Source organism: Biomphalaria glabrata, chromosome 1, assembly GCF_947242115.1.
Source record: "Biomphalaria glabrata chromosome 1, xgBioGlab47.1, whole genome shotgun sequence".
In the NCBI taxonomy this organism is placed as follows: domain Eukaryota; kingdom Metazoa; phylum Mollusca; class Gastropoda; family Planorbidae; genus Biomphalaria; species Biomphalaria glabrata.
In genome coordinates this window covers 18003497-18018219 of record NC_074711.1, presented here as the reverse complement: position 1 = coordinate 18018219, position 14723 = coordinate 18003497, and the positions used below count along the sequence as shown (strand labels likewise).

Below are 14723 nucleotides of genomic sequence, written 5' to 3'. Positions count from 1 at the left end.
GGAGTCAACACAATACTATCATCTCGCCTCTTACCCCCCCCCCCCTCTCTCTCTCTCTCTCTCTGTCACACACACAGAATGAAAATTCGAGATAGCATTAAATTTTAAAACAAATGACGAATCATATATTGAGATATATTTTCTATTACGTTGGCCACACTTGTATATAAAGTAGTTTTAGAACGTCTACTATCATGATGGTGTTATTGGAAACCATATCAGCTTCATGCATGTTTCGTTTATAGAAAGAAAATATTTCACGGTACAAAGAAAATATCTTATCTTCCAGTCGATGCAATTTTAAATGAGATTAAAAGACTTATAGCGGAATCATGTTAATGTTAAATCTAATAGCCTTAAAAGGTACTCCTAAAGAATTGAACATGAGGTTAAGTTTATAACACAAAAAAGTAAGCCAATATATGTAGGTTTTTGACATGCAACTAACTACCTACCGACATCCTGATATGGTCAAGAATTTTATTAATTTTTTTTATTTGGCTTCGCACTTTACAAAAAATTAAATAATATTTATCCCCCCCCCCCCCAGTTTCTTTTATATATGTTTAATATCAACAGATTTTATCTGAATCCGAAATCTGCAATATTATGTTACAAGTTTCAAATGTTTGCTTATAATTTAAGTTGGACACAAACAACTTTCATAGTGAGTTTATTTCTACAATTATTATTTTTTTTGCATCCAAAAGTTTTAATTGTTACTCTGGTTGCTGTGGAGACCAAACTATCTGTAGGGTTGGGAAGGGGGGGCATGGGTTATCTCTTGTGGTAACAGATTGAATTTAATCCTACCAACACGATACAACAGGGCGTGGTCAGGTTTACAATTCCCAGATAACGTCGAAAACCAGTGAAGAACATATTTAGTCAAAAGGACGGGATGGTGGGCGTGGAGCTATGATGTGGCCAGGACTTTGGCCTATAATTGTGTGTGTGTGTAGGATCAGAACTATTAAATATTCCATCGACCTCGTGACATCCTCCCCACCCAGCAGGTGACGGTCTTTAGTGCACTATTAAGTTTTCTGCAACTGCCTCGGGTCTGACATTTTCCTGGAAGTCGCAATGTCGCAAGATTTGATCTGTGCTCTTTTCTTGACGGCTGAGCGGTAAAGCGCTTGGCTTCCGAACGGAGGTCCCGAGTTTGAATCCTAGTTAAGACTGTTATTTTTAATTTCGGGATCTTTGGGCAACTGAGTCCACCTAGCTCTAAAGGATACCTGACATTAGTTTTGGGAAAAGTAAAGGCGGTAGGTCGTTGTGCTGGCCACATGAAACCCACCTTAACCCAAGGCCACAGAAACAGATGACCTTTACATCATCTGCCCTATAGACCACAAGGTGTGAAAGAGGAACTTAACTTTTTTTTTTACCAAGTAATTGAGGAGGAGAATGGAGAGTAGTATCTCCCGGGGGTTGGGGTGGATGTGCACAATTATTGTTAGTTATCTACTCTTTGTTTAAATTTGTTTTGTTTAAAAAAAAATACAGTATACATTCAATAGGCATCAAAACTACACTAACATAGACAAAAGAGATTATTATTTTAAAAAATATAAGTGTACGCTAAATGAATATATGGAGATGCTGTGGCTGAGTGATAAAGCACTAAGAACCAGAAGTCCCGTGTTCGAATCCTGGTGAAGACTCTAGGTAGACCACCTCGGGGGCCGATTTTCAGTTTGTGTTTCCACACCGTCTTTGTAACCTTGTTTTTTCTTAAATACGTTTATAGGTGCGCCACTATCATCAAGTAACTCTCTGTGTGTTCCTCCTTATTAATGTTACTGTGTGCTACAGACTGAAGAGTTTGAACACTAATACGTACACACACACTCTTATCATAATGGCCGCCTTGTTAATCAACACTGGCTTTATTCTATACAACAGATGCACCAAAAGTTGGCTATTTATAGTTATTATATATGAAATAAAAGTGGAAACTTAAGGGAAACAACAAAGGGTAACAGTGGGCGCACGTACCTGAAAAATGTAACCACCCTTTTTCTGCTTTCCGTAACTTCTACATGTTTAGCCACATCAAGAGAATCCGCAGAAACTCTTTAAGACGGACCTGCTAAAACTATACCAGCCAACACTTCACTTCCTTTTCTATTTGTTTATTCATATGGCTTCATAACGGGCCTGGAAAGTACAGACCAGCTATTTCAAACCTGTCCCACTTAATGTCATCAAGACCATGTCTTTTGATTGTTGTTAATACTATTATTATTATTACCGGTATTATTATTATTATTTTGGTAAATGAAGTGTGGTTATTTGAATTAAGTACGGGTAATTAATGAATGCTTCGACATGTTTTAATTGTAATTCCAAAATAAAAAAACTGGCGATATCTTATCAACAAGCAGGTTCTATCTCCAGAGTAGTGATTTAGAAAAAAAATAATTCTGGTATGTGTGTTGAATTGATACAAGTAGTTTGTGTGTGTGTGGGAGAGAGAGGGAGAAGGGGCATAAATCACATTGATAGCGGAACTTTTAAAAGACATTAAAATATTCGGTTATTTGTGTTGGTTTATTGCACACATAGAAGCAAACACATGGAGATAGTAGCTGTCTACCATTACAAACACATGGAGATTGTAGCTGTCTACCATTACAAACACATGGAGATTGTAGCTGTCTACCATTACAAACACATGGAGATAGTAGCTGTCTACCATTACAAACACATGGAGATAGTAGCTGTCTACCATTACAATACATGGAGATAGTAGCTGTCTACCATTACAATACATGGAGATAGTAGCTGTCTACCATTACAATACATGGAGATAGTAGCTGTCTACCATTACAAACACATGGAGATAGTAGCTGTCTACCATTACAAACACATGGAGATAGTAGCTGTCTACCATTGCAAACACATGGAGATAGTAGCTGTCTACCATTGCAAACACATGGAGATAGTAGCTGTCTACCATTACAATACATGGAGATAGTAGCTGTCTACCATTACAACGCTAAAAGCAGTCACTTTTCGTTAATAGGCGGATTGTGCGACTTTGTTTTAAGTCTCCTAATTTTTTTGGGGGAGAACCTTAAGCCCATCTTGGACTTTCTCATTCATTTCTTTTTGATTAGCATTCATCTTCAAACATACTATTTTGTTTCCTTCTCAATCCATGTCCTCTCCATTCTAGACCCCCCCCCCTTTTTTTTTTTCGTGTGTTTTTTTTTTAAATCATGTTTCTGGCTTATGTTACAGTGAAGCTCTCCACTTACCTACTTGACATGGATGAGCTATCGCATTTACCTGTACCATCTGGACATTATATTAGTTGCTTTTTTTTTTTTGTAACTGTGTAGGTGGACGTACACATATATATTTAACCTTTGCCCCGCTTTTTTAATGTTAAGTTTGCTATCAATCTAGGGCCGGGGTCGGCAACCTGCGGCTCGCGAGCCACATGCGGCTCTTTGGATGTAAAGCTGCGGCTCTTTAGTTCCATATGCAAATATTTATTTTATCGAAACATTTTTTAAATGTTCTGAATCGTTTAACGAGGATTAGGTACCGATTAGATCTCTCAGTCACTTGTACTCGCTTTTCATTACACCCCTTCCCCCATTACACTCGTCATCACTGTTGTCAGTCCGTCAGAAGCTCTCGAATGACTCCCTAGTCGAATGTTTCTATGTAGGTTTTCATTCACTTTGACGCAAGACAAATTGACATCTTTACCACGTGCTTTGACTGTGACGTATAGGTTGTTGTTTCTAGTAAATGAGTTAGAAGCGAATTATCTTCTCAAAGCTATAAGCAATCTACAAGTAATGCTAATCTAGCACGCCTTGCGGTACCACTAGAAATTGCACAAAAAGGCAAACCATTTACAGATGGTATGTCAAAGATTAAGAACTGTTTTGTGATTTCAAAAACAAACAAGTAATCTTGAAAAAAAGAAAATTAAAGATTTGCCACTATCCGCTTAAACTGTACAATACAGAATTGCTAAAATGTCTTCAAATGTAACATATTTGGAAGATATTCAGCTTTCTTCTGTCTTATCACTTGCTATAGATGAGTCTTGCGACTTAAAGACACGGCACAAGTTACCAATTTTGTCAGGAATATGTCTTCCCAAGGTCTTGGATTGCTACTTCTCTCGGGACAAACTAGAAGGGAAGATAGAGCGAAAATACCTTGAAGACATTAAGATTGATTTAAATAAAGTCGTTTAAATAACAACTGATGGAGCCAGAAGTAGGCTATGACAGGAAAAAATAAAAGGGCAACTTGGTTTTTTGGGAGCGAAATAAACCACGAAATTCTTACGTTCTCTATGAATAAATACACCAAGAAGCGCTTTGTGTCCAAACATTTTCTGCCGAAATAGTTGAGGTCATGAATTTGGTAATCAAGATTGTCACTTTGTCAAAAGCACTCTGCCATCGTTAGTTTAAAGAATTCTTAACGAAATGAAGACTCAGTATTCCGACCTCCTTCTTCTCAATAGTTGCTATGACTTTCCAAAGGTATGGTGATCAAACGTTTTGCTTTGTGCTTGAAGGAAATAAATACATTCCTAAATGAAAAAGCCATTAATCATCCTGAATTAAAGAACGACAAATAGTTGCAAAAATTTTACTTTATGGTTGATATAACAGAGAAATTAAATGAGCTGAATCTAAAACTGCAAGGAAAGGAAAACCTAGCCTATGTTTTTGTAGAAGAATTGGTTTGTTTTGAAGAAAAATTAATTCTTTTTTGCAGAGATATTCAGAGCGGTCAGTTACTTCATTTTCAATGTCTAAATCAGTATCGCGATAACATCAGTGCAACTTTTGACAAGAATTTCTTAAGCACAGTTATAAAAATAATACAGATGAATTTACTGACAGATTTGAGCAGTTCAAAACCATTCTTGCATTCATAGTAAATCTAACACACATAGTACCGAATCGATATATTCGTACGAGCAAGCTTTCTCATGCATGAATATAATTAAATGTAAAATAAGAAGCCAACTAACAAATGAAAATTAAGAGTCGTGTTTGAAACTAAAAACAAGTTATGAGCCAAATGTATCCAAATTTTCTAAAACCATGCAAAGCCAACGCTCCCAAGGAATTTGTTTGCTCAATTGTTAGTTCATTGACTTACAAATTAGTGTTGTAAATAAATGTTTTAACTCCTTTAGTTGTTACCGAAATAAAAAAAAATAAGTATCTAATAATGCCATATATATATATATATATATATATATATATATATATATATATATATATATATATATATATATATATATATATATATATATATATATATATATATATTATCTAATTTGTCGTGAAAAACACTACTTACATATGAATTGTTTTTTTTTTCATTAAAAAAAATAATTGTGTGAGTACTATATATAATTGGCAAGAAAAAAACTTTGCGGCTCTTTTAAAACTTTGACATTTTGTAAATTGTTATTTTTGGCTCTTCAGACTCAAAAGGTTGCCGACCCCTGATCTAGGGCACACAAGCCTCGATCGCCTGGTCTATAGTAACCATTTCTATAGTGAATTGAGACAATCATTTTGGATATATAACTATCGCGAAAGAAAAAAAAAACAATATATATTTTTTTTTGTGTGTGCCTATAACAACTTTCGATCCTGGCAGTGCCCAAATGACTGATTAATTCAATTTTCTAAATATTATTATTATGAAATAAGAAATACTTTTTTAAAAAAATATCTCCATTTAATTCAGTGATTTCAGTATTCTCATTGGAAACAATTTTTAATTCCATGTCAAGTTTCAGAAGTTCATCCAGAAATGAAGATAACGCCTTGGCCCCAAACTTTTCGTAGGAAGGGAAGTTTCGGTGGCGGGCAAGTTTGTTCTCCTGGCCCACAACCTGACAACATTCCAAAGCTCTACCCTACGACCAGCCTTGTCATCTGTTAGATCAGCTACTTGGAACATATGCAATCTACGTCAATTCATATTGACATTAATTGGGCTCGTCATTTGACTGTTGTTGTTTTTTTTTAAATAGAATAGCTTCAGTAGTAGGTTTTAAACCCACGGCCTCTTACAGCATCACTTTGAACTAAAATAATGTAGCACATTTAATTTTTTTCTTTTTTTTTAATCTATACTATTTAATCACCTAGAAAAGAATTCATGCGTGACGAAATTGAAATGTATAAAAGCGAGCGTGTGCGTGGGTGTTTAAACAATGTTCACACAACAAACATAATTAGTTTTAGATGTACTAGACATCAGCTTCCACATTACTGATAATCTATAGATCTAGCTTGAAAATTAACATTACAAATCTTGAATTTGTCAACATTTTTATTAGTTAACTTCAAAAAAATACCTTTTTATTTAAATCTCCCTTGACATTATAGAGCTATTTCATTTGTATGACCATACCTAAACATTTGTTGCACCCCTAATTATTAATAAGTCGCTTTTAAAAGTGACGATTTAATTGGACACTCTTCGTGTGCATAGAAGAAACAAATCCTGACGTATTAGCCTGAATGATGGGCAGCCTCTTTGGTCTGCCAAGTGTCTTCTTCGTTTGATGCCATTTTTATTTTTATCTTATATAGGCAAAATGTAAAATAAAAGCGGATATAACATATTTTATAAAGGAAAAGCGGTTGGGGGCAGGGGGGGGGGGGAACATTAAACGAAGGCTTGAGGAAGTTGTAGACACCTTCACTATCTGGAGAAAGTCTAAATAGCAATCCCCCGGGGGTGGGGGGGGGGCTATCTGGTACTTCCGGACTTGGCTGTCAAAATAGATTGTGAAAACATTTTTTTCCCTTTTCCTGCGTTTGTGTGTGTGTATGTGACTGTGTGCGTGTTTATGTCTGTCTAGCGCGCGTGCGCTCTGTATTAGGAACAGACCCCAAGTTTACATCCGGTGTAGGCGTTACCTTCTAAACACTGTCAATAATTGTTGTGTACGATAGTGAGTCGTGCCTGGTCTTGACCCGCTTGAAAGAAGAGCTTGTAAATATGTTTGCTGTCAGTGACTAGTGTCACTTAGTGTTGACTTCTTGGTTGTTATCTGAAAATAAGTTCCCATTTTAGTCTCAATCTCTCACATACTCCTCTCCCCCTCACACACACACATCATTACTCTTTTATTTTTATGTCTTTGTTATTGTTCTTACATTCTGCCATGTCATTGGTACTCCTGGCTGGCTCAGGCAACCCATTCCATGAGATGGGTCTAGGTGGCCCTATAAGACACAAGCTTCAAACGCATTCATACTCAAGAATCTTTGCTCTGAAAATGATTTTTAAATCATTAAAGTCTTTCGTTTCCTTTGGACCCTTTTAGTATATCGTTGGTTGAACTTTTTGAACAGAAACAATTTGCAACTCTGCGAAGATTGATTTTGTTTATGTCATGGGACTGATTGTATTAAACCTCCATTCCTCAATAATAATTTTAAAAAATGTATATTGGGCCACGAGGCCTTCGTTTTCTTTAAATATACAAGATGAAAAAAAAATTATATGCAGGATGGACATGTATATTGACAAGGCCCAAATTAACCATTTGTTACATTAGGAGTAAAAAGTTAAACTAGCTTTTGCAAAGATTCATATATTCATAATTACAACTTGATCCGAGAATGGGAAGTTGAAGAGAAACACGTTTAAAAGAATACCCCCCCCCCCCAAACAAGACAGACGGAGTGAGTTTAGACAAGCGTGTGTAATTACCTGTTTCTTTTTTTTTTTACACGTTTATCTCTCTCTCCCCCACCCCCCAAAAAAAAGAAAACCAAACATGACATCGAGGAAATACGTGTTTGTATTTTAGTGCTATCTGGGTTAAAATTAAGCCATTATTTTTAAAGGAAGTGTGAGAGGCTTGCTTGCTGATACAATTGGGGAACATTTGCGTTTTCAATCTTAAACGGAGTTCATTAATCCACTCGTCTGATTCAACTCTTTGTTCTGTTTCTGCAGGTGGCTTCGAGGCCGTGCAAGAAGAGTGTCCCGTTCTGTGCAGGAGGCAAGACACGCCTGTGATACCTAACTGTCGTGAAAAGTTATCTCATAAGGACCGGCGGCGACCCTCACCTCAGGTGAGACCCATTTTATGTTTGTGCCTGCGTGTGTAGGAGACGAATGTCCATAGCTGTTCAAAGGATACCTGTTTAATGACTTGTAACTAATATATGCTGCTATATGCTAGTGGAAACATACGAAATCATCCAGGAAGTAATGGGCTGGTCTATTATGATACATTACGTTGATCAATTTGCTGATAGCTGATATGTCTTGGAATTCATTTGTGTAATTAATTATTCATGAAACAAGAACGCATCAGTACAGATGTGTCATGACCTACATTCATGTTAATCTGAATTTCGCTTTGTTTCATCTAATTTTACAACCATAATTTTTTTCATCATCGCTATTTCTTTTTTTCTTCATCTTATATTGGAGATTTTTAACAGATAGTCATATCCGTAAATAGCAAGCATTTTGGCGTGTCCGGTGTAGAGAAAACGGAAGTATTCATAATTGTTACATTTCTTTTTCACCCTATACTATTTTTGGGCACTTTTTAAAGTACTGTACAATCAAATCAAAATGTAAAAACAAAAGCAGATTACCTTGAATAACCTTTAGTATGAGGTATTAACTAAAGTAGTATTACTATTGTGTCTGTAACCTTGTACCTCAAGATCACGCCTGCCTCATTAAAGTGATTAACTCTCCTTACCCTCAAGAGTTAATCAACTTCAGAGAACCCGTCACCAACATTATTTTTCACCGCCTAATCTGGTCCCCTCACCTTGCCCGCGGGTGCAATCTTTACTGGGGAGCCGAGTCATTATTAAGCTATATTGTTCACCCAGCCATTGCTCTGGATAGCTACTTCATCTATAACTCGCTCTAGGCCCTAGGCTCTCTGAAGCTGAATGGTTCACCCACCTAAATACACGGCCTTCGAATTGGGCATTCTCTCTCTCTCTCTCTTTTTAAAATACTTAAATACAAGATGACGTCATATATAAATAAAGCTATTAGAATATCCTCCAGAACTGGACATGGCTTAACCGTGACCTCCGTGACCCGGCTTAACCCGTTATGTCTTTCATGCCTGACATAAAGACCATACAAAAATGGACCGACTAACCCTGTACTTATGTGACCTGGTTCTACCTCCTTTATGGCCCAGTTTGTATTTCTTTTTACTGATAGTGCTGTAAATGGTCACCAAAGGATATCAGAGTAAAGTCCAAAGTATCCCTTTCAGACCTTACGATCAATATGGCAGATGGTGTTTATATGGCCGACGTTTAACTCACTCTGTCTGGTACAATGTTTGTACACACGTTATTTCTCACACACCCATTGTTGGATGAAGTTGAAACTAGACACAACTATTTGTTGTACCCAAGTAAACATGACTCGTACAAAATTAACTAATGTGTTTATCAATTAGTAGTAATTAATTAATTTTGTTTTATATAGAGAAGGGGAGCTTATTTCTGCAGTATTGAGATGTTAGGCTGATTTGGCGGTTTTTCCCCATAATAAGATTTTTTTTTTAATTTCTTGTTTTACATATAATTTTTTTTAAAAAAGCTTTTTATTTATTTTGAACTCTCGACAAAAAATTATTGTTTCATAATTCCTAAATGTTACATATCATCGCGAGAATGGATGCCAGGGTGGATCACCGGCGCCAGTTGACGCCCCCACCCGCGCCCATGTTTTAAGACACCCATGTTGGTATCTCTGAAGTAGACTAGGTCAACACAAGCCATCTGTTGTCTCTACATATCGCAAGCTGATGGCATCTTATCCCTTCCCCCTGAGTCCTTGGGTGAGCACACAACAACGTGGGCGTTTTACGTTCCTCACTTGACACTGACGCTTTACCCATTCGCTACTTTGTACCAGCAAACGTTACATCCTGTATGTTTAGAATTCCTTGTACTGTTTTTAAATTAATAGATAAGTAAGGCTGTATATCAATTTTCATGTATGTCATGTTTGTTTCAATCAGCTTTGATATTTTATTGCTTTTTCAAAATTCATTTTAGTTTCAACTTTACTGATTTTTTGTTCTTCAGTTCTAATATTGTTGACTTTACAAATAAATTGTATCTGCAAGTTTCATTAATCTCACTTACATTTTCAACAAAACAAAACGCAAAATTATGGTGTTTTTTTTTACCTCCCTTGTCAGTTTCACTTGTCGCCCTTCCTTTTTTTTAAAAAAAAATTCTCTCTCCGTTGTCTTATCGTGTAACAGCGCTGTAATTTGAATAGTAAATAAAGTGTCTTTTAAGAAGAGAGATTGATGATGTAGTGTAGTTGTGTCGCCCCCGGAGCAGGTAATGCGCTGTGTGTGTGTGTGTGTGTGGTCTTGCGGTCCAATAATCCGAACCACTTCGTGTGTGGTCTCTTAGATTGACGGCACTCGGCGTGGGTGGCCTGACCATCGGTTCAATAATTTTATGCCAAACTGTTAAATATATTTTTTTAAGCTGCAAAAAAAAAAAAAAAAAAAACTATTTTAAAATAGGAACTAAAAAAGGGGAGAGAGGGTCAAAAATGGTAGGAGGTTTTTGTTACATTCTAGATAAGACAATAATTTCTTTTATTTTTCCCTTAAGAGTCTAAGCATTGTCTTAATTGCTCCTTGATTAGTGGTGTAGCTAGGGTGGGGCAGAGGGGTTCTAATTTGAAAATCCACCAGGCCCCAACCTAAGGGAGGGGGGGGGCAAAAGAGTGTACGAAATTTGTTTTTACATTAAATATTACGCCATTATCTCATGTCACGATGTCGAATGTAAAAATGCAGGGGGGGGGGGGGTTCCTAAAGAGGTCAACCCCCCTCCCCCGGGTCCCCGAATCCCTAGCTACACCTTACTCCTTGACCATCTATTGTTTTATATATCTACGACTAGAAGACATGTGGGCGATAAGGGGGGAAGTGAGGGACATCACGAACTAGTGCGCCCAAATGTTTGCTGTCATCTTAGAATGATTTGTCTTACAATATTTTCGGTGATGTAAATCAATGTCCACCTTTCTCAAGATTATTTATGTTCTTTTTATTCCCACTATTCTCTCTCACCCACTGTGTTGCAGAACTCATCACATCCATAATATTCCTTCGTTTCGGTGGTCGGAGCTCCCCATAGGTCTTAACACTTACACGTGATCCGCTTCAGCCAATGAGACAACTTGCCTTTTTCCTCTTATTCCGTACCTCCTTCGCTCTCCCTTCTCACTTTTTTCTTCTTCTTTCATTATTTTGCACATGCGTGGGAGTTTAAAATAACGTCATCTCTAGCGGCTGCTCCATTCTTGATGCATCCACCCCCGTCAGTGGCACATTTCACTGCGATAAGACCGATGTTCTCGGTCGTGTTGTGGAAAATGGAAAAGACATGGGGCGGGGTGGCGTGGAAAAAAGAGGCAGAGTAGCTGGAGGCGGTAGAGACAGAGAAATCGAACTGTGAAGATTTAACGAACAGAAATTGTTTGCAGAGAAACTTTCAAAGATTCGTTGCTATAGTTTTAAAGAGTTTAAAATAAAACAAAACAATGAGAATGTATCCCATTTAATGTAATACTTCCTGTAAAAACTCAAATCTATTAGACTAAAAGTTGTGGATTCCTAACAAATTTTGACAGAAGAGAGGGTAATTCTTTTCACAGATTCCACTCAATTGCAGGTTCATAGCTGTCTGTTCTAGAATAGAATGCATGCATGGGTCATGCATCTGGCAACGCTATTCCTTAATAATCAATGACAAGAGATACATAAGATTTCTTCTTATTCTGCTTTATGTAACGCTACAATTGCCATCATGCCACCGATTGCTTCACACTACGCTACATTCTGGGTCTAAATGGATGTTTGATCCAAGTCACTAGGCTCTCTACCTTAATGGGTTGCCATTTCAACGTATCTACATTTTCGAGCTGCCTTTAAAGTGAACTCGCAGCGGAGATGGAGTATGCCAAGTCATCGGATCTATAGTGGTCGATAACTTTAAGGATAGCTCAAGTTTATCTATAATCTAATTGAATCCATTTTGCAACTTGAAAATAGTTGCGTTTTTTATTCTAAACGTTATACATCAATCGATAAGAGACGAGAACGTGATACTACGGGACTTTGTGCTAGGGAGTATACTGTCTGTCCTTCTTGCTTAAACACACTCTACATAACCAGGGCTTTTTTGTTTTTTTTGTAAACAAATATAGGTGCCAGTACTCAGTGATGAATTACCTAACTTTTAACTGCTAATAAATTAATAATAAACGTTAAAATACAAGAAAAGTAATAATTTTTCACCACATTGAAAAAGGTGCCGGTACGCCGTACCGGTGCGTGTCGGCCCCCCAAAAAAGCCCTGTCTATAACTATATAAAACACACACACAAAGCTGATCTCACACTCATGTCGTCGAAGAAGTGAAGAATGTCACGTAACTGGGCGCATTCTTCAACATTTTAAAAACCAATCATTAAAGCTGATCTTTTTTTTATTATTATTAAAGATGAGAAACTATCTGGTCCTTCTGTCTTGTCTACTATCTGGTCCTTCTGTCTTGTCTACTATCTGGTCCTTCTGTCTTGTCTACTATCTGGTCCTTCTGTCTTGTCTACGATCTGGTCCTTCTGTCTTGTCTACTATCTGGTCCTTCTGTCTTGTCTACTATCTGGTCCTTCTGTCTTGTCTACGATCTGGTCCTTCTGTCTTGTCTACTATCTGGTCCTTCTGTCTTGTCTACTATCTGGTCCTTCTGTCTTGTCTACTATCTGGTCCTTTTGTCTTGTCTACTATCTGGTCCTTCTGTCTTGTCTACTATCTGGTCCTTTTGTCTTGTCTACTATCATATCTTCTACTTTTCTCCAACGCTACTAACTTGTCTTTCTGATATCTTATCAGCACCCCCCCCCCCAAAAAAAAAAAACCTTTCCATCACTACTGGAGTCTTCCACCTGTAGAATTGTTTTGTTATGGTCAGTCGTTACAAGTCTAACTCTTTGTAGTACTCAGGTTTTCATTTGAGCAGTCGACCAACATAAACAGTACCTACACACTATTGAGTACCTGCACAGTATTCTCTAACAAGCCTATTTTGTTTCTTGCAACATTGTAACTAAAAGCAGGCAGTTGTTCCATCAGTTCTCTAGTTAGAATGAAAGCTGACTCTATATATAGACATGTATATTTGTAGTCGTTGTACTAAATCTGAAGATTGCGTTATCCTTAGGTGTGTGTGTGTATATGTATTACCCATAGACATAAATAAATATAGACTGGCCGATTAAAGAGTTTTATGAAACGAAAATTTGTGACTTGCAATTTTGTGTACTTTACTATACAGCATTTATGAGCAGTATGAAAGTGAAGTTTTCATATCTATTTCAGCCATAACCTATATAAGTATTACATTATTTTCACTAGTGTTTATTTTCTTAATCTCTAAGAATGAAGATCATGCAATTTTTCATAATTCGGAAATCCGAATACAATAGATATACATGTTTTCAAGTTACATGAAGTTACTTCCTTCGGCCAGTCTATATTTATTTATGTCTATGGTATTACCTAAAACAAATATAGGTATTAATAGCCACGCCTTACTGAAAGGAAGTTCGCACTATTTCTAGTTGTAATCTCATAGACATAAATAAATATAGACTGGAAGTAGGAAGTTATTTTTATTTGGGGGGAGTCAATATGTTTTATGTACTATATCTATGTGAAAAAAAATGGCGGCGATTGAGCTATAAATTCTAGGACTAACATTTCAGCCAATATATACCTTTGATCTTTAGTTTTGAAAAGTGCAAAACTGTCATATTCCCAATATTTTGTCTTTGTTTTACAATCATAGACATAGGCAAATATATATAGGTTTGTGATGTGGATCTACAAACTTATCTTTTCCCAAATATTTCCGATAATAATTTGTTCTTTATCGTCCAGTCTATATATATATATGTCTATGTGTAATCTTAATCAGAAGGTTCTCACTACTTAATAAGACACGTTGAAACAAATCATTTAGTCTAGTTGTAAAATCCCTTATGATAATCGCTCTGTAACGTTAGGCTTGATGTATATCTTATATTTTATATGGGAATATATTCTGTTCCTAAGCAAAACAAACAAAACAAACTAATGTTACCTTTAATATTACGTTTTTAAGAAGTGGGGAACAGTTATACATATTTTGACTAACAAGAGTTACTTGAGTCTAGACCGTTGGTTCATTTTGAACTTAAGTGAAAGCAGTTCCACTTGTTCATTAGTAGTTTTTCTTATGTCCAGGTACACAATGATCAGGGGAGGGGGGGGGAGGGCGTTACATTGTAGCAAAATTGTTTGGAGAATGCAAGGCTCATCTACTGTTGATGTGTGTATCTCTGTGATACATCAACATGTTCCAATGGTTCAAGAGATTTAACAAAACAAGAACGTTGGATAAGAGAGAAACAAAAGTGCGCGGGCGGGATTCATTGATTAAATTCTAAGACATTTTTGAGTTCCAATAGCTGGCCGGTTCTTTCCCCTTCCTTTTTTTTCCCCTTTCAACACACTTCTGCTCGACCAATTTCATTACGCTTGGACTTGTCTCCTTTCGCGCGAATTACTTCCCTTGTGATGTATCTGCGCGTGTGTGTATGTGTGTTCGTGTTTGTGACCCTTGAAGAGAAGA

General features: G+C 36.8%; 1 protein-coding gene across 1 annotated transcript in view; it reads left to right on the top strand.

The window, feature by feature from the left end:
• Positions 1-14723, top strand: part of LOC106050206 (dual specificity protein phosphatase 1-like) — a 37981-nt gene that overhangs the window by 9547 nt on the left and 13711 nt on the right. Inside the window, exon 2 of the mRNA XM_013205156.2 lies at positions 7984-8102. Within this exon, the coding sequence (XP_013060610.2) occupies positions 7984-8102 (119 nt within the window). The remainder of the gene's footprint in view (positions 1-7983; positions 8103-14723) is intronic.